General features: G+C 49.6%; 4 protein-coding genes and 1 non-coding gene across 5 annotated transcripts; 1 reads left to right on the top strand and 4 right to left on the bottom strand.

The window, feature by feature from the left end:
* Window positions 1-242: 242 nt before the first annotated feature.
* On the bottom strand, window positions 243-314 carry QC763_0074790. Its single transcript has one exon. It is a non-coding gene; the product is annotated as a tRNA-Gln (tRNA).
* A 268-nt stretch (window positions 315-582) lies between these two features.
* QC763_508000 (uncharacterized protein) lies at window positions 583-4,627 on the bottom strand. The gene is made up of 8 exons (XM_062913387.1): window positions 4,082-4,627; window positions 3,998-4,021; window positions 3,754-3,946; window positions 3,196-3,663; window positions 2,553-3,116; window positions 2,391-2,502; window positions 2,058-2,321; window positions 583-1,988 (listed from the first exon to the last, which is right to left on the bottom strand). The coding sequence occupies exons 1-8, from the start codon at window positions 4,400-4,402 to the stop codon at window positions 731-733; spliced, it is 3,204 nt and encodes a 1,067-aa protein (XP_062764793.1). The 5' UTR covers window positions 4,403-4,627; the 3' UTR covers window positions 583-730.
* QC763_507990 (uncharacterized protein) lies at window positions 4,376-8,225 on the top strand. Its single transcript, XM_062913386.1, has 12 exons — window positions 4,376-4,900; window positions 4,952-4,997; window positions 5,050-5,693; window positions 5,749-5,862; window positions 5,916-6,133; window positions 6,187-6,220; window positions 6,276-6,463; window positions 6,520-7,345; window positions 7,411-7,596; window positions 7,655-7,805; window positions 7,880-7,981; window positions 8,049-8,225. Exons 3-12 carry the CDS (start codon window positions 5,281-5,283, stop codon window positions 8,076-8,078), a joined length of 2,262 nt encoding a protein of 753 aa, XP_062764792.1. The 5' UTR covers window positions 4,376-4,900; window positions 4,952-4,997; window positions 5,050-5,280; the 3' UTR covers window positions 8,079-8,225.
* A 4,173-nt stretch (window positions 8,226-12,398) lies between these two features.
* QC763_0074760 (uncharacterized protein) lies at window positions 12,399-12,707 on the bottom strand (the record flags this gene model as incomplete). The annotated part of the gene is made up of 1 exon (XM_062906029.1): window positions 12,399-12,707. The coding sequence occupies one exon, from the start codon at window positions 12,705-12,707 to the stop codon at window positions 12,399-12,401; it is 309 nt and encodes a 102-aa protein (XP_062764791.1).
* Window positions 12,708-15,472: 2,765 nt separating this feature from the next.
* On the bottom strand, window positions 15,473-17,806 carry QC763_507980 (uncharacterized protein; the record flags this gene model as incomplete). The annotated part of the gene is made up of 1 exon (XM_062913385.1): window positions 15,473-17,806. One exon carries the CDS (start codon window positions 17,804-17,806, stop codon window positions 15,473-15,475), a length of 2,334 nt encoding a protein of 777 aa, XP_062764790.1.
* Between the last annotated feature and the right edge of the window lie 901 nt (window positions 17,807-18,707).

Below are 18,707 nucleotides of genomic sequence, written 5' to 3'. Positions count from 1 at the left end.
AACCCATACTATACTGTGAACTACCTTTTGCCTCAAAAGTACATTAATAGGTCCTTAAACGATCTTTTAAGGTCTGTTAACTATCTTTGAAGCTTTTCAAACTATCTTTTAAGACATATGACTATTTTTTAAGGTATGTTAACCTACTTTGGTGTCTCAAATATTTTTGTGGCAAAGGTGCCAACATCAAAAAAAGTCAAAATCGCCGGCGATCTGGGCCCGAAAAAATAGGCGAAAAGATGAGGTCGTACCCGGACTCGAACCGGGGTTGCCGGAATCAGAATCCGGAGTGATAACCGCTACACTATACAACCGTGCGTCGTTTGTTGCGTGATTGGTTCGCCAAGCTGTTGGCTTAATAAGCGGCATGTGTCGAGTGGCCGGCTTGGCATTTCGTAACTTCCCCCTTTTTGACCGAGGGACTTTTGGTGAAGGCAAAATTCCTTCCATGATACGCGCTTGAAACATGTGATATGATGCAACGTCGTCTGGACGTTGCAGAGGATGGGCTGGGATTGCAGTAACAGACCTTTGGTGCGTGGTGTTTGTGAGGGCTACGAGTGATACCTGAACACACCCATTCTGCTTATCATGAATTCGGGCTATGCCGATGTTATTTGGCAAGGGATCAGCTTAACATTGACATGGCGAACTAGGAATACGATCCCGCGGCCAGGCCTCTGATTGAGGTAGCCGCGGTACATTTTGTACAGTTTGTGTGCTGGGATTTCTACGCCGATGGAGTTGACTCTTCAGCATGGTTTTGCAAATTCAAGGTTGACAAGCACCTTTTCCCCAACTTTGACTTGTGGTGATTCGCCAATGTATCCCGGCGTGCAAACTTCTTGCCACACCCTTGACACGGAAAATGGCTCCCTTCATCATGGCCTTGCCGATGTCTCTTCAAGTCGCTTTCCCGCGCAAAGGCTTTGGTGCAGAGGTCGCACTTCCAAGGCCGGTCCTCGCTATGAGTTAAAAGATGTGAGTCGAGGTTGAATTTGCGGTTATAGACTTTGTTGCAAAACCAGCATATATACTCCCTCTTTTGTCTTTTATTACTCTGCTGCCGTTGATGTCCTATCACTTCCCAGGCGACATTATCAGATGCTGGGTCTTGGGCTTCAGGTGCTTCAGGTGTTTTCGTTTCCGCCACGGTAGGCTCTTCAATTACCAAACCTGTCTGATTGCCGGAGTTGGTTATGGATAACTGTGGCTGGAGACTCCGATATACTTCATCGTTGTCTGGAAACTCGTCGTGAGACTGATACCCGCCATGAGATTCCTTCATGTGCTTTTGTAGCTCTTTCTCCGACGCCATACCGGTGGTTCCACTCAAACAACCCTCAATGGCACATCGAAAAGGCCTCTGGTGCTTTCCAAGGTGTTGGTTCCGTTGCTCAGCGGTTGCAAACCCGTTCGTGAAGAATTTGCAGCTGAGCCTGGGACATTTGAAGAGGTTAGAACCATAGTGCTTTTCAAGCTTGGCTGCCACCCCATCCCCGTTCTGGATCCCTAGCAGCAGCCTTTCAATTGCAGCTCGAATACTCTCCACAATGTCCACAAGGTCGAGGGCAATCTCGGCTTTGTTCATCTCACCGTAGAATGTAAGCTGCTTTCGTGTCGATATGACTGCCTGCTGCAGTCGGTCATGACAATCCAGATCCTCAAAGCAGCGAAGTCTTGCAGCGTTTCCTTGTGAGACGGGAAAGTGAGTGGCTGGATTGATGTAGTGAAGCTCAATAAAATCTTCTAGGGTCTCGGAAATATCGCGCGCATCGGTACCGTCATTTTCCAGAGATGCCAAACTAGCCTCAAGATGCCGCACCCAGTAAATAATGGCATAGTCCATGAACGCGTAGGACCCATTAAGGATGAGACAATGCTTCTCTTTGGGTTCAAGCTCATCGTTGAAGATAGGAAAGTTGAGATAATTGACGCACAGAGAAGCTAGTTGTAATTCTCCTCGCGCTGGGTTGACATGTTTTTCACTGATAAGAAAGCTTGAACAAGGTTAGAAGCATGAGTGGTAAGACGGAATGGGGACATAGGGATCTTACAGTTTAGCGGTCAGATGAACAAGTTCTACCGTCCCGTCGGACCGGATTTCAACGAGCGATCCGCAAAGATCTTTTGAGTCAACACGAAACCGCAAGCGTCGGAAATCTACCGACTTTGTTTCCAAGTCAATGGACTTCACGCCCTGGATCTCATGCCACTTCATGGACCGTTTGGCGCAAACCAGCCAGCTCAGTAGCATCCTACTCCCGTGCTGTTCCGACTCGGACACATGGTCGAATATTCTCACGATAATTCGAGAGTAACTGTAAACAGAAATCAGACGTCAGCAATTACTTGTCCCGCGCTTTCAACTTGAAGGTTAGGGGTCTTACGCAGCATTGATCTCGCGCGGGAATCGTCCTGGTTCAAGCTCATATTCCAACTCCTCGACATCAAGTTGATGAAGAAGGTTGGTGGAAATTAACTTGGCAAGTAGAAACATGCCTTAGATGGTGAGTTAGCGATTGGACTTTGGCGTTGAATACTGTACTCACCTCCGGCAGCGTCAACAATGAGCTTTGCGATCGATTCTCGCTTGGTGTCGGGAAGCTCAAATTTCTTCTGGATGTCGATCGCCCACTTGGCGCTGTATTGTTCAATGTCGCGCAGGTTGTCCTGGCTTCGAATTTTGATCACAGAAACACCCGCAAAGTCCTTTCGTGCTACCCCATCTTCTTGGCTCACAAACAGACATCGAATTTGTGTGGGATTACTCTGTGGAAGGTCCTCAACAAGTTCGCGAAACCAGGAGGCGATGATGTCGCGTTCTTTTCTCGGGCACTCATCAATCCCGTCCAGGATGATGTACACGTGCGGGAAATTTCGAATGGACACCTTGAGCAAATCTTCGATGATGCTTCGGGTGTCCAGGACTGCCTCCGTGCTACTCTGATATTTATCGTGATAGTATGGAAGCAGTATATCTCGATTATACGAAAGAAGTTGAGAGAGGAAGCTACGCGCGATGGAGACAAAATTGTCTCGTTCGTTGTCGCCATGTTTGCAAAAGAAGTACAAGACGGCCGGAGGGGGGTTGAGCTGCTGGGCCTTTTCGACAACTAAAGAAGCGAGAATTGTCTTGCCTTTTGAAGAAGTCAGCAGCGTAAGGCAAATGATGGCTCCTTTTCTGACACTGACCTGCACCTGGAATACCATTGAGCCACAACACTGGAGGCATCAGCTGACAGGGTGTTTCAAACCACTCTTTAAACTTTGCATTATCCAGTAACCATGATCCTGTACCTGGGTATTCGCCTCGAAGCTTGCAGAACTCATGTTGGTCATTGGCAACATTGCTGGCCCTCAGCCACCCCTGCAACTCGCGAAGCTTTCTGTTGCTCTCGGCATCAGCCATCTCCTTGAGCTGTTGGTCTCTGACTTTTCGCTCATCCAAACATGCCTTGATAGACAGGCTGGCCTGGTTAACAGCGCCGGCGATCTGGCTGAATTGCTGGTCTATGTTGCGTCTGTCGTCTAAGGATGCCTTAATACGTAACAAATTGGCGTGATAAACAATTAGTTCCCTGTGCCTCTTGATGCCGTTGATCAGATCGTCGAACCGAGACTTGTAAGTTTTCCAGGTCGCCTGAAATAGCTGCTTCAACACTGAATGGGTTTGGCATTGTTAGTGCACAACCATAGAACCCCAGGTAGAAGATAGACGCTTTGTGGGCGGAGTAAGAAATGAACGCATACTCGGCTGCTGGAAGTACTTCAACGCCCGGTGATGAAACTCCAGGACGTCCTTGTAGAGATAGGCCAGGACCCTCTTCATGTCTGAATCCTTCGAGAAAATGGCTTCGTACTGTTGGACAAGCGGCAGCTCCTCTCCAAGACTCTCATAGATACTAAGGAGCTCAGTGAATGCTTCCACAAAGGAGCTACCAATCTATTTCCCCGTCAGCAAGACGAACAAAGACCAAGGATAGATTGCTAGAACCTGAATCAAGAACTTCAATGGTCCCTGGGTACCTGAGATATTAGCAGGCCAATTGAGTCGGTCGCAGATCTCATGCAATCTCACCCAGACAAAAGCGACAAATTCTGATGTGTTTGTAAACGTCTCAACGACCTTGCCCAATTGATTAAGCGCTTCGAGAGTGGGCTTCAATCGTCCAACGGCTTGAAGTCGTCGACTGGAGTGCTGCTCCTTCTGAATTTTGTCAATTGCTGCAAGAAGATCGGGAAGCGTGGTTGTTTGGAATGTCGATCGATGCTTTGGTCGTAGCCCCTTCTTGAACTGCTCAAGCGCCTGTTCAAACGGAGCTCCCGGATGAACATCATTCGCTCCAAGCCCTGCCACGGCCATCGTGACAGCCGTGGCCTTAGCCAATGACGCCGCCATCCTGATTGCTGAGGGTGCTGTGGCTTGATCTTGATTCTGACGGCAATTGTCTGCAAGAGTTTAAAGTGAAAGAAAGCTACCGGAAGGTACTTGCTTCTTTCAGACAACATTGCAGTGGTCCGCGCTTCATATCGGTTGCCTTGCGGCTTGCCAGCAAGCGCGACTGCCAAGCTGCCTGTTGAGGCAGTGTTCAGCTGATTGCCCCAGCCACACTTCACAACTCACCATCCAACCAAGATTCAGCACTTTACATCGTTATACCATCTCGTCGCTCCTGCCAACAATCTTTGTTGTTGTCAAAATGTTTCCTACCAAGAGGCCGTATCCGTTCGCAAATGACCATCAAGACACGGCGCCTGACGCAGTTTGGCAATGTGATCAGTCTCATGCGATACGCCAACACATTGAACCACAGTACGATCCTTTGCTCGACGGGCAATATGATGGCGACGCATATCCACACACGAGCTATCAGCCGGCCGGGAAGTCACCTGAACTGTGGGATACCACCGCTGCACACCTCAATCTCGAGCCTGATGTCGTGATCAGCACCACAAAGCATACTGTCGATGAAGCAGACATTTGCTTTGGAAGTGTATAAAGCCACTATTGTATGAGTGCAAACCAGGAATGCTCACATTTTCCAGATACCAGACTTGAAGGCTCAACTGCGGACACAACCTCCTATCCGTTATGATGCCACCTTCTCACCATTCCAGTGTTTTGATATTCTTGAGCAAGGCGCCTTTTATGCGCTCGACTTTCAGGGGTTGAAGTTTGCCGTTCTAAACAAGAAAGTGTGTTAACACTTTCAAGCCTTTTCCCGCGACGTAGAATTACGTCTGCAGGCCTTCATCTCACATGAGGAGTGGGTGAGGATGATGCGTCGCTGGGAGCGAGAAAGGATGTCGGCCGTCGTCAACTTTGATCTCAACATATACGGTCGCCGACGACATGCAGCTGATGTTGGTAGAGTTCTGTCCAAGGCGCAACTTTTCCTGCAACAACCACAGTTCGGGCTTGACGGCTTTACTTACTACAATCCTCATTATCTTCACCCAGAAGAGGTTCTCGGGAAAGAGGTTTCTGAGACCCCCATCGCCCTTCACAACAGCCAGTCTCACAATTCGCACTCCCCAGCAAACGACCCGATTAAAAGAGTGATGCAAAACGAGGTCGAGCCCACCAACGATACTGCGGAGATCAATAGCATTCTCAACTCTTTATCATATCATAGCATTCTTGCTAAGTCTGTGGCAGACAGAAGCATCATCAGAACGACCCTGCTCGAGTGTGTAGTCTCCTTTGAATGCTTGAAAGGTCAATCGCTAATACATATAATACAGCCACCAGGCCGAAGCTCTTGATTTTATTCTTAGACGCGAGACTGGAGACCTTCCCGCCGAGATGAGTCTCTGGGAGAAGTGTCAGGATGATGATTCGGACTTGGAGGAGTGCTTGTATGCGGTTCCTTTATGCTATTACCGGCATCGGGATACTGACGTTGTCCCAGATATCAGCACATAATTACGGGTGGGAGATCCAAAGAGGCCAGGGATGTACAAGGGGGAATTATCGCAGATGACATGGGTCTTGGGAAGACTCTAGTGGTCCTGTCGGCGATTGCAGGATCTATGGGCCGCGCGAGCGCATTCCTTTCTCAAGGCAAAAATCCTGGGCAGAGGTCTGCAGCCGTGGTGGCATCAACCCTAGTCGTTTGCCCGTCTTCACGTAAGCAAAGAATACCGCGCCCTGCCTGCGACATAAACCTAACATGCTTCTAGTGCTTATAGACAGTTGGATTGATGAAATTCGGAAGTGAGTGATGAGATTGTCACAACAAGAATGTCTATCTGGAACTGACATGTCCTAGACACACTTACCCCGGCTATATTACGTGGCACAAGCACCACGGTCAGGGAAGACAGGACGACAGAAGCCGAAAACAACTGCTGGAAAACGATGTTGTATTGACCACATATGCAACTGTTGCTGCTGAGCTACGTAAAGGGCAGGCTGTTTTGCGTTTCATTGACTGGTTTAGGATCGTGCTAGATGAAGGTGTGTCAACCATCTCCACGCTTGACCTTGTGTTTGCTGACCTGGGTTGTCCACAGCCCATGAGATTCGAAATCCGTTAACAAAGCAACATCAAGCCACAGCTGAGCTACGTGCTCAACATCGATGGTGTTTAACAGGGACACCTATCCAGAACTCAGTCGATGATCTCGGGGCTCTGGTATCCTTTCTCAGGGTGCCCAGCGTCGAAAACCCAGCAACGTTTCGAAAGTATATTACTAATTTATCCACAGCCAAGTCACGGGAGCGGTTCAAGAATCTCAGTGTGCTTTTGGGAAGCATTTGTCTGAGGCGAACCAGAGATATTCTCGGGTTGCCAGATCCAGAGCCGACACTGAGAGGTGTTGAGCTCACTCCAGCAGAACGCCAGGAGTACAAAAATATAGAGCAACAATGCCGACGTGAGATTGATAGGGCAGTGAGTGGACATGGAGGAAAGCTGAACTCAACAGTTCTGGAATCACTGCTCAAACTTCGACTTTTTTGCAACAACGGAATCCCCAAGCGAGAGTCGGGGACGGCCTCGCCAATGCCCCAAATGGATATGGACGAAGTGCTTAGTTACCTACAGCAGAACAACGAGGCAGATTGTTCTTTTTGTTTTAGGCAAGTATATTCCATCAACGACAGGCCTGATACCGACGGAGGTCTACTTCTCCCGGATTGTCTGCATCTTGTCTGCCGCGCCTGTATGCCGCAATACCACGCCGCAGGCAGCCAATGTCCCCTTCACCCTGTCGGACAAGTCCAGCATTCTCTTCCTCTTGGCAATACTAGTCATACAACTCCAAAAATACCTACTCAATACCCCTCGAAGCTCCTGGCTCTCTTGAAGGATATCTCCATGCACTTATCGCAGAAGAGGTACGGATGACCTAAGCTGTCCCATGCAGAAAAAAAATCCAAGTGCTGACCCTCTAATAACCCAGCATTATTTTCTCATCTTGGAAAAAAACCCTTAACCTAATATCAGAGCTTCTGACAAGCTATCGCATTCCGTTCTACTGTATCCATGGCTCACTGTCGCTCGGTGAGCGGATCCGCATTCTGAAAGATTTTCGATCTTCATCTGGCGCAAACATCCTCCTGATGACACTGGGAACAGGGGCAGTCGGGTGGGCAGAGCAGTCCTACATTCCCAAGCACTGCAAAACTAATACCTCTTTCTCGCAGACTCAATCTCGCCGTCGCAAGTCGTATCTATCTCATGGAGCCACAGTGGAACCCCTCCGTTGAACTCCAGGCCATTGGCAGAGCTTTACGTCTGGGGCAAACAGAACAGGTGGCAATAGTACGATATATCGTGAAGCACACCATTGAAGATGTAAGTACACCCCAACATCTTCCTGGGGCATGGATCGCAGAAGGAAAGATCCCTGACATGGTATGTGTTCTCAGAGCAATGTTCTCTCTAGACAAGAGGCAAAACTTCAACTAGCCAGTGGAGGCTTTGGAAAGCGCAGGCGTGGGATTAGAGCGGAACAGCTCGACTCGCTTCTGGTATATCTCTCCTTCTTCACCCGCCTCTATGGGTGGATGTTATGAAGAAATGCTAACAGGAAAATAGGGGTTATTTGGGGTCGAAAAGCGTGGATAAACGCGGGTTTTAAGGCGCCATCTGAAGGGGTATCACGTAGTCGCCTTGAACGGCCCTTCTCTTTCTTTGTTTGCTCCTCTTCCACAATACGACTTTAGCTTTCTCTTATGACTAGCGCAAAAAGAGTACCTGAGCATTGTTTCAGGCTGTCGCTACACCCTAATTAGCTATCACATTGATCTGACTTGGTAAATTGGATCCCAGAAATATGTATCCCGAGTCTACGGTGAGCAAACCCGAAATCAAGCCATGCGCGCGCTGGATTACGGCTCTACCAATTTTACCTCAAACTCACTGAGGTTAGATAAAAAAAAAATTGAAAAGAAACGAGCAGATGTCAACACTTGATTTTTTTGTGAAAAGCAAGAAAGTATTATGACTCTCGCCAGGAGAGCAATCATTGGGCTATGAGCCCTTCTGCATGCGTCTTCATGCAAAACTAAAGCGGTGGGCTGCAGGCCAATACCTAGGTCAGAGGTGGCTGCATTTGCATGTTGTTTTCTTGCTCAGCAAGCCTTGAGTCCCTAATCAATCTACCCAGTAGGGATCTAGTAAGCCTTGATCAAGGTCCTAGATGCCCATGTGTGGGCTGCCGAACCAATGAGGTGGCCATCAAAGACTACGTGGACTATATTTCCCTTTCGTTTTTGAGGATCGACAATGATCTTCAAAAATCACGCTGAGCCGTAATGTGATTCCCCAACTACGGTGGCGGTGTTTCGAAGTCAATACAGCATTGACACTTGTCAGAACACAGGACAATGCCATCTTCTGGTCGCTTGTTATCCTCATCAAACATACAGACTGTTAGACAGCCAATACATGCTGAACCTTTGTGCCTTAATATGGACTGTTTCATCAACCATCAAAGACCTTCCAATTATCGAAAGGTGCATGCATGTCTTGTCTTTCAAAGAGCGTTAGCCATTCTTGTGCACTTGTTCAGAGAGCAACAGGAATTTCCGTCTCCAGCATGCAAGGCTTTCTTCAAGGCGTTGCCAAGATATGCAGCAGGGTGGTGTCGACAAGTTTTTCACCCCAGGACGCGTCATGCGCATACGAGTAACCAATGGAATGGAGAGGTGGATGAGGACTGGCCATTTTTCATCCTCGACTCGGTGGCGGAGCTTCAGGTGGGGTTAGCTATGTGAGCCGTGATTTTCGAGGCAGAATTCATCTCTCAAGTCCACGGCTGGCAAAAAAACACAGCACAGTGGGTAAAGAATCTGCCTCGGCTATCTTTCAAGTCCGGAGCCTGTCAGTTGTGTCCCCCCAACTTCTAGCAGTTCAGTGAAGCATGGTTACCGCATTACCAGAAGACTACAGCTCAGCGACCCCTCAAAGTTTGGAGCTCTCGAAGTCGGAAACAGTGAAATCCCTTGCCTTTCATTGGGTAGTCAAACCTGCAGTGATGGCGGTGTGTTTCGTGTGAAACTGCGTCCTGTACCACTTAACCAATGAAAGTCCAAAAAGATCAGAGGAAGGCATACTTTTCTTTTCATCTTAATGCCGCTTTGGGGTAATACATGTACGGCTGAGCCGTAAATTTTGCCTGCCGCATGTTGAGTCACGTTGGTAGCCGGCACCTGTTAAAATTACCACGCGGGACGTCTTCAAATCGTTGCTCAAAGGGAAGGTACATTTTGTGGTTGCAATATTTTGAAGTACTGCTTGCATCATTCAAGCTGGCCGTGTTCTAATAATTGAGACCGTTTTGGAAATGATGGATGGAAGCTTCAGAGGGAAGTTGATGTCATGGAAGGCTTTATCGAACTTGGTTTAAAGAGCGGTGGCAGTCATCTACCTACCTTGAGCTTAGGGTTCTTTCTTCGTAGAACTCCATGATTTTGGGGGGGGGGAATACGGCTCAGCAATGGTAGTCACATCGTGAGAACACTGAAACGAAAAGTGGCGGAGTCATAAGACTTGTCGCTGCTAATTGGCCAAGACTCACTTCGGCTCAGGCATCAACCGATGCAGTCCCTTGGTGCCATCGAGCGGAGATCTGTTTTGAGGACATTGTGCAGGGCACATAGCCAGTTAGATATCAGCCAACCTATGCACAGTGTGTTGTGTTGGTTCATCCGGTGGCCTAAACACCACTAGCTGAGCCGTTATTTTCACTGGCCAATCACTTCGAAGTAGATGCAGACATCCTGAGTGCTTACCTCTCTCTTCTTAACTTGGCCCGCTCACCTTGTGGGAAGATTAATTTGGAAGCACCATTCAAGCCTGACCACAACATGAAAGCCCAAGTTAAACGTATTTCATTTAATAAACTGATTATTAGACATTCTTGATAATATTCTCGACGACCCGGGCAGGGATACCTATTTTCAAGTAATTTATCAACTATTTTAGGAACATCTCAAGGCTACTGCAGCTGCTATCTCTGGTGACTCCCACTTGTACGTCTTTATATTGTACCGATGGGGAGTTTTACCGTTTGTGAATCAAGCCCATCCGCATATGGATATTTACGGCTCAGCGGACAGAGATGCCTCCCTGAGCCTGACTGATTTGAAATGGAAAAACAGGCCAAGGCTCTAGTATGTCGATTTTTATTGGCCACAATGCTCGGGGTGAGAGACAATTCCTCATGTTCCTGCATGGTGACGTCGACTTGGGATTTGCTCTAATCAAAAAACACGGCTGATAGGTGAGGTTCTGGTTACGTGTCACGGCATGATGCACTGTCACTCTCTCTATAAGATAATTGAGACACTCAGAGTAAGTTAGCCCATATAGGTTGTAAACTATACCTGAAGAGCAAGATTAATAGGCCTTTTCAATATCTCCGGACGCCTTTTAATTATCATCAGAGACCTATTAACTATCTTTAAAAGGATACTGATTATCTTTTAAGGTAAGGTTTATAATAATATTATATGGGTAAACCTACTTGGGTGTTATTTATTTTGTGGACAGGGTGACTGCTAGATGCATGCTAAGCCAGTAAGAGAAGCAGGAATGTGAAGCTGCTCTCTCTTGGTTCTTCACTAGGTTCTTGAATCAACATGGGATTTGTTGGCCAATCGGAAGCGACCGATGGTCCAATATTAGAAATCATCCTGACTGTCCTGGCTTGTGTAATGATCGGCTGTACCCAATGACCTTATGAACTGGCCATTTTTCGTTCTCAAATTTATCCCACTCGAACACGGGCATAACGCATTACGGCTCAGCACTACTATCGGGGGCGCAATGCGGCTTTTTTGTCTCTTTCATTTTCACAAAAAAAAGGCTGGCCACGGCTCTAGTATACTATAGTTGATTGGTTTACGCTCCCGCAATGTGTAATAACCTGCAAGTCGTGCAGACAGGGATGACATGCAAAGATGCGAGGGACGAGATTGTTTGCCTCTTTTTCTGCTTGGATAATGACAGCGGCTGATTGGATGTAACAGGCACGTTGGAGACAAGATCATTCCGCCCACGTTATTAGAGCACTATTTGGGCACATCCCTCATCTACATCTGTCTTTGTCTAACCCATCTCTGATGTGTATATTCTCATATTCTTGAGGCTTATTTTCCTCGAAGACAATGCTTTGCCTAGGAGACTGAAGAAAGCAGAGCTGATTAATGGTATCTACAGGGCTGGAGCATCACCAGGGTAAACTTCGTATTTGGGGGTTGCTCTTCATGATGGGAATAGCTTCATTTTTAATGGCAGCGAGATCTTGCAAGGTAAATTTCTTTAAGTTCTCGTTTAGACTGGCTGCTAGAATAGTGCAAAAATATAAAAGTGGCAATATTCTCTATCATGGTAATATGTAGCCAGGGGTCTTCTGAGCAAGCAAAAGTGTCACCAGAGCATGTGTTTTAAACTCGACTAGGATATTACGGCTCAGCACTTGAGCCTCAAAAGAAAGATATGGGCACAAACTTATATGGGGCATAAGCGGAAACGTTAGAGCTTGAGGCTGTTGAGGTTCATAGCGGGAAAGCCTGCCATATAATTGAGCGGTTACCTGATTCTTCAATCAACATGTTTAGGTAGGCAAGGCATTAAGAGTAGGGATCCAGGGTCTTTTTTGCCTTACTCATCGCCTTTTTGTCATTGCCAAATTTCCCAGACGATGTCATACCCAATGACGGGAACATCCAGGCTAAAAATGCAGCGACGTTGACAGTGACATGAAGCGCCGTTACTCGTTAAAAGAGGAAATAAGGGACACTAACTGCAGCAAATTAAACTCACTCGATGATATATATGATACTCAAAGGTGCACCGAATATATAAATAGTAATGGCAGGTGCAGGCCTCGTCTACGAGATGGTGCGGCTCGCCTTTATTTGGATACATCATAACTCTATGTTATAGGGGATCGACTGAAACGAGCAGACAATAAAACAATGTAGTTACACAAATACCAGGTTGCTTGGCTCTTGCTGAGATAGCCGGATCCATTTGGGCTTCCTGAAGAATCTGCCGCATCTGAAAATATGGCCCTGTGTCCTCTCTCTCCCACCTTCCACGATTTGGAAAGACAACTTTCCGTAACCGGTCGACCCAACGTATCAGTGGCTGATAATAAGTAGTAAAATACTCGTTAGCGATCCTGAGGAAGTCCCCCTCGTGGCTTACTAACCCTGTCTTCTGAATCGCTAACCCCTCTATGTCCATGTAATTCCATGAGTCGAACCATGCGTTAACTCTATGCTCGTCCGGCCCTTCATGGTCAATGCATATCCACCACAACACCCAAAAGAATGACTCGAGATCGTACATGAAAGAATGCTGCTCGCCTAGAAGTGCCCCGATTGCCATGAATGCCTTCGTGCTTGTCTTCGTATTGGCACCGGACGCACCCTCTCGTTCCCCGTTAATGGCAAGATCCAGGTTAATTGAAAAGAAAGGCCAGGAGGGATTATTGATGTCCTCGTTGATCAGGAGGTTATTGACAGAGATGTCTCTGTGTAGGATGCCGGCCTTACGTAGTGATTCGTGCTCTCCAATGCAGCCTTCAAGCGCGGCAAGCAGAGACCTTCGGGAGTTACTCCTGTAAATAGGAGTTCCATAGTCGGGAATAATGACACGATGATGCACCCGATTTGACAAATTACCGCTAGCTTGAGATGCCGAGCAAGACCGCTTGCTGTGGCAGAGGGGCGCCAGCTTCACTGGACGATCGTTTCTTACCAGCAGCCACGCTGCTGCTGCGGATTTTTCTCCCAACTGAGGCCCGGGGGGGCTGACTGTTTCGGCTGGTAAGTCTTGGCGCTGGTGAAGTCTAGTCCTCCTCGGACGTTATTTCGGGCGTCGTCATCCGGTCCACATATCTGAACCGTTTCGTGGTAATAATACCTGCAACGTTGATGACGATTTGCCTGGTCGCCTCGCGTCATAATTCACCTTCCTCACCGCGTTCCGGATACTGCCATGAATCTTTCATGACGAGCGTTATATATGGCTGCCCTTGGGCATGAGCTTTCCAGCATGTTGTAGCCTAACCGGCAACCTAACGTGCTCGTTGCATCAACTTATCAATGATGAGCCGTTCCTTCGAGCCGTTCCGCTCGATCTCGATAAATCGCTGGCCGTTAGCCGTGATAAATGTTAGATCGAAGCCAAGCTCCTCTTTGTTCATCTAGAGAAACCCGAGGCCCGTAAATACAAAGCGCCACCCATCTTTGTTAATACTAAACCTCTCCGATACACTAGCGCCAAGCCGATCAAACTCCCATATCCTCATAAAAGATCCGCAAATAGTAAAGCCTAAAATAAAACGACCGGTGTCTTGAGCAGCGAAGACTTCCCTCGTATACGTGGCAAGGTCTATAGACCTTGCCACGCCTGTGCCGCTATATCGGCGTCTGGGTTGCTTTTCAGCTCGCCTGGTACCAGGATTTGTAACCAGTGGCATTGTGAGTCCTTCCCGGCCTTTGGGTCATCCACGAAGCCGACGTCTAACTTGCGTATCGCAGTGGAACCCGGGATTGGCTTGTCGGGTTGTGCTAGTGGCCTTCGTCGATGTGTCGGGATAGACATGTAACCTCCTCCGAGCGTCGCCAGCTTCTCGCTTAGCTCTACAAACCAGCTTAAAACGTCGTCCTGGTTTATATCTCTCGGTCATCCGCTCTACCCATTACTAAAAAGTGGTTCGTCACCCTCTGTGGGAGGTAATACTCCTGTGGGATTGGGCAGTCAGGTTGCTCCAAGGCCTCGGCCCTGGGCCCACATATTTGGGAAAGGATAAGGATAGGTTTTTTGCTCTCCGGAGCTGTTTGTTTGAGCACTTAACAATATCATCAACTATTACAAATCCTCGCAGCCGTACAACACCCTCCTTACACTTCTTTAAGACGGCCTCGGATGCTGCCTTAAGATCTGGCACCCGTCCGAAATACGTTTCGTGGAATTGAGGGAGCCCGACGTAGATGACGCCTAATTCATCCCTGAGGACTCTGTCTACATCTTTGCAGTATTTAGATGAGTTTACTAAGCTGCTTGTACTATGACGCCGCGGGGTTTGCAGAAGGGAGGAGGCTGTAGGCCGGGCGCTGGGGTGAGGGCCTGTGGGGCAAAGCGTACATCCAACCTGCCCAGTGGCCCATTTCAACAGGGCAATCAACCTATCTGCTTGCCAACTAACGCACTACGTACCTGCCTATCAAGGTGCCCAGGGCTTTACTGGCACTCTCACTGGCACCTACGACGGCACCTACACCTATCAGCCTACCTGCCCTAGGCCCTCTCAACAGCTCTCACACCATGGCTTGCGACAGCTATCAACTCACCTGCCCTGGCGTGCCTGGATCCTCTAAACGGCTCGCGCAACTGTGGCTGTTGATCGTCGCTGTTAACTGCGGTTGACCATAGCTGTTGTGCTTGGCATACTGCATAACGCCGCTAGCCTTAAGTGCGGCCTCTTGGCATGCGAAAGGGGAAATCGAAAAGGTGGGCTCGGATTTTGCTTGTCTCGCGATCAGGAAATTGGAAGCATCCACAAATTCTCGTGGACATCCGTGAGCTCCGGTACAACAGTTTACGCGTGGAAAATGATGAATGGCAAATATGTACTTCTTATTCTCCTATCTACAGTCTCCCTCTCCCCAGAAGTTCTGCATAAAAGCCCAATATTAACAACCTTTTTTTCCTTCTCCCCTCCTCCATCTCCCCATCAACTTGTCTCCCCAAAGTCTATAGTCTATGCATCTATGTACATCGTCGTAAATATCTATCATAAAGCGAGTGGTATGAGCCCCAGCGTCATCAACTGTTGTATGCGTTCCCAACTAGTTCCAGTATTCCCAATGTGTGTGTGTCCGTCATAAGGCATGCAAAATATTAAGTAAAGATCGTGTCGTTTCATCAAAAATCATAACCAAAGAAATCTTCCTCTTCTTCCACTCAACTCCTGTGTTCTTCATTCAGATCGTAAACCACCCCTAGATCTTGAGCCAAGGAAGAATCTTGGTAGCGGGCTCCTCGAGGGCAACCTTGCAAGTGGGGAGCTGAAGACCCTGGTCCTCATAGGTGATCTCACCAGTGGTGGCGTTGGAGGTGATCCAGCGTCTGTTCTGGAGATCACCCTCCTGGGCGCGGTCGTGGAAGTTCTGGGGAGCGAACACGATGCTGGAGACGGCCTCGGAGTAGAGGGTGACGGGGATATCCTCAGAGCGGGTGTAGTGGTGCATGCCGAGGTTGAACCAGACAACAATGTCCTCACCATCGACGCTCTCGTCGTTGAAGAGCTTGGAGAAGTCCTGCTGGGGCTTGAGGGGCAGGTTAACGTTCTGCCACGAGTTGCCATAGGGCTCGTTGTCGTGGTGCTGGGTGACGGCGAGGTGAGACTTGAGGATGTGGGAGGAGTGCTTGGAGAAGGGGGAGTTGTGGGTGCTGAGGTGGACGTTGCTGCGGCCGGGCACGAGGCGGTAACCGCGGGAGACACCCCAGGAGTTCTTCTCCTCGTCGTTGACGACACAGAACATGCTCTGGCCGTTCTGGGCCCAGTTGAACTGCTGCTCCTTCTCCATGTTGTAGGCCTTGAGCTCCATCTGCTCGAACTCGCCGAGCTCGGGGAACCAGGGCTGGGTCTGGTTGACGACGATGAGATCGGTGCGCTGGAGGGAGTTCTTGGTGGAGATGATATCGAAATCGGCCTTCCAGGAGAGAATGTGGTCGTGGAAAGAACCCTGGGTGCCAAGGCCGACACGAGCGCCAAAGTTGGTCTGGTCTTTGTAGTAGGGGGAAGACTGGAGATAGCCGGAAGCGCGGACCTCAATCTCGATGGAGCCGTCAACGTGGAAAGCATAGTCGAAGAGGTAGTCGTAGTTACCAATGGTGGCGATGGTGCGGGCATGGAGAGCAGAGCTCTTGACGGCGGCAATGTTGGAGAAACCGTTGGGGTTGCCACCGCTGCCATATCTGTGACGGGCAACGGGGTATCCGGAGTCAGACTCGAAGAGGCAGATACCCTGGGGGTGGACATCGGTGACATCGTTGGCGGGGTAGGTGACATTCAGCATGGTGGCGCCGAAGGGGCAGTCGAACCCCTCGATGAGAGTGGCAGAGGTGGAACCGATGGAGAAGTAAGTGTCGTGGTAGACAGTGTTGGCAGCCTTGGGCTGGTTGCCAGCATACTGAGCAGCAGCCTCCTGGAGAGAGAGCTCGTAGATGATGCGCTCACCCTTGAACTTGATGTCGTAGAACATGAGACCGAGGATGCGAGTGAAGGACATGTAGAAAGACCAGCCCATGAACTCAACATACTGGTTCTCGCGGTCGAGCTTGTAGCGCTTGCCACCAATCTCAATGCTCTGGGGAGCAATGCGGTCGTCAAGGTCACGAACACCCATCTCGGGGACAGCCTTGAGAAGGGCCCACTCCTGGTCACGGGTCTGAGGGAACTCGCTGATGATCTCGCCAGCCTCGAAGGCCTTGCGGAGCTCATCGGCAGTCTTGAAGAACTTGGTGTTGGTGACATAGCCGCGGAGGGTGTACTTGGAGATGTCGGTGCCGGTGATGTCGAGAATGATGTAGAAGTCAATGGGAGTGACGTAGCTGGCGGCACCAGGGTATCTGAACATGATGGTGATCCAGGACTGGGAGCCATCGAGAGAGTGGGGACCAGTGTTGGCAGCGACAATGTCGGTGCGGGGGTCGCTGGCACCGTAGTAGGTACCATTGAAGAGAGCCTTGGTGATGTCGGCGACATCAGTCATGGCCTGCTTGAGGAGAGGCTGATAGCCAGCGGTGCGCTTGCCATCCATGTAGCGACCATCGTAGGGGATCTTGCCACCAAGGCCGCCGTTGAAGGGGTAGTCGTAAGGGGCGATGGTGGTCTCAGCACCAACAGGAAGGGGGCCAACCATGTACTCCTGAGAGACAGGCTCCTCCTTGCCGCCCTCGAAGATGACGACACGAGCATACTTGGGAGGCTGAGCTGCATCGCCGTCGATGTAGCTGAGGACCTGGGTCTTGTTGAGGTACAAGGTATCGACGAGGAAGACGTAGTTGTCGGTCAGGGTGGCGTTGGCAGGGTCCGTGAGGTTGAGGGCGCGCTCAGGAGCGTGGACAAACTTCCAGACATCCTTGACATCCTGAGGAGAGATGGGAGCCCAGGCGTTAGCCTTGGGAGCCTTGACGTGAGGAGCTTCGTCGGTGAGGGCGCAGGTGCGAACGTCAGCAGCGCTCACAGCGCGGCGCCAGAGGTCGGGTTCCGGACGAGCAGAGACGGGGGCGATGGCCAAGAGGGCCGCCACCAGAGACTCGGCGAGCATCTTGAAGGTATTTGGGTTCGTGAGAAGACTCGAACTCAAAGGAAGATGCAGATGGATGAGGGGGTGAGTGAGGTGATGAGAAAAGGTGGTGTCTTGTCGAGGGCGAGACACTCATGTCTTATACCTGCGCGAACTGCAGGTGAGACTGCATGTTTGCTATCATTCCAGATAGACAACTCGCCGTTCCGTGATCCCGAGATCTCGGGATCACACATTGGTAGTCTGAGATAAGACTGAAGTTGAAGTTCTCGGTGTTGAGACTACAGGGCTTGGCACATGGTGTGCTTGATATGTGCATGTCGACGACAATGGCTGCATGCCAGCGGGGAGCTGCAATGCTACCCCGCCATGCGGAGAAACCCAGTTAGGAATATTGAATTCAAGGTGACAGCTTCTTTTGGCAGCATATCCCCCTTTTACCAATCAATCTCCCTTGTTCAGTCATGTTGGGCACAGGTGATGATGTGTTCCAGCTCCTGGTATCCGCGGTATGCAGCCCAACAGAACCAACACAGGGTAGAACTCGCAGTTGAGACAGTAACGACCATCTTCGGTATCTCGTTCCGGAGGAGCTTGACTGACGCGACGAGCCGTAACCATGTGGACGGTAGTGAGAGGCTTGTCGTCGTCCGGCCCGCTTGGCTGCGGAGGTGTTCAAGATATCGGAACGTCCTGAAATCTTCAGCGAACCAGACCTGGAATGCGGAGTTGGGCCAGGGATGGAAGATGCGCGCTGTCAGTTTTGGGGTTCGCGCATCCCGCACCTGGGGGACGATTGATAAGGCTCCCATTGGAGCGATTGGAGGTTTTGAGCGGTAAGAGAGGTCGGAGCCCCAGCGAAAGCCATGACCAATTGATTTTCCTGCCAGGTTATCGGTACGCCAAGCAGGCCGTCACGGAT

This window comes from Podospora pseudopauciseta (genome assembly GCF_035222475.1).
Source record: "Podospora pseudopauciseta strain CBS 411.78 chromosome 5 map unlocalized CBS411.78m_5, whole genome shotgun sequence".
Classification (NCBI taxonomy): Eukaryota; Fungi; Ascomycota; class Sordariomycetes; order Sordariales; family Podosporaceae; genus Podospora; species Podospora pseudopauciseta.
The sequence above is the reverse complement of the archived record's forward strand: the minus strand, read 5'-3'. Positions and strand labels throughout refer to the sequence as shown.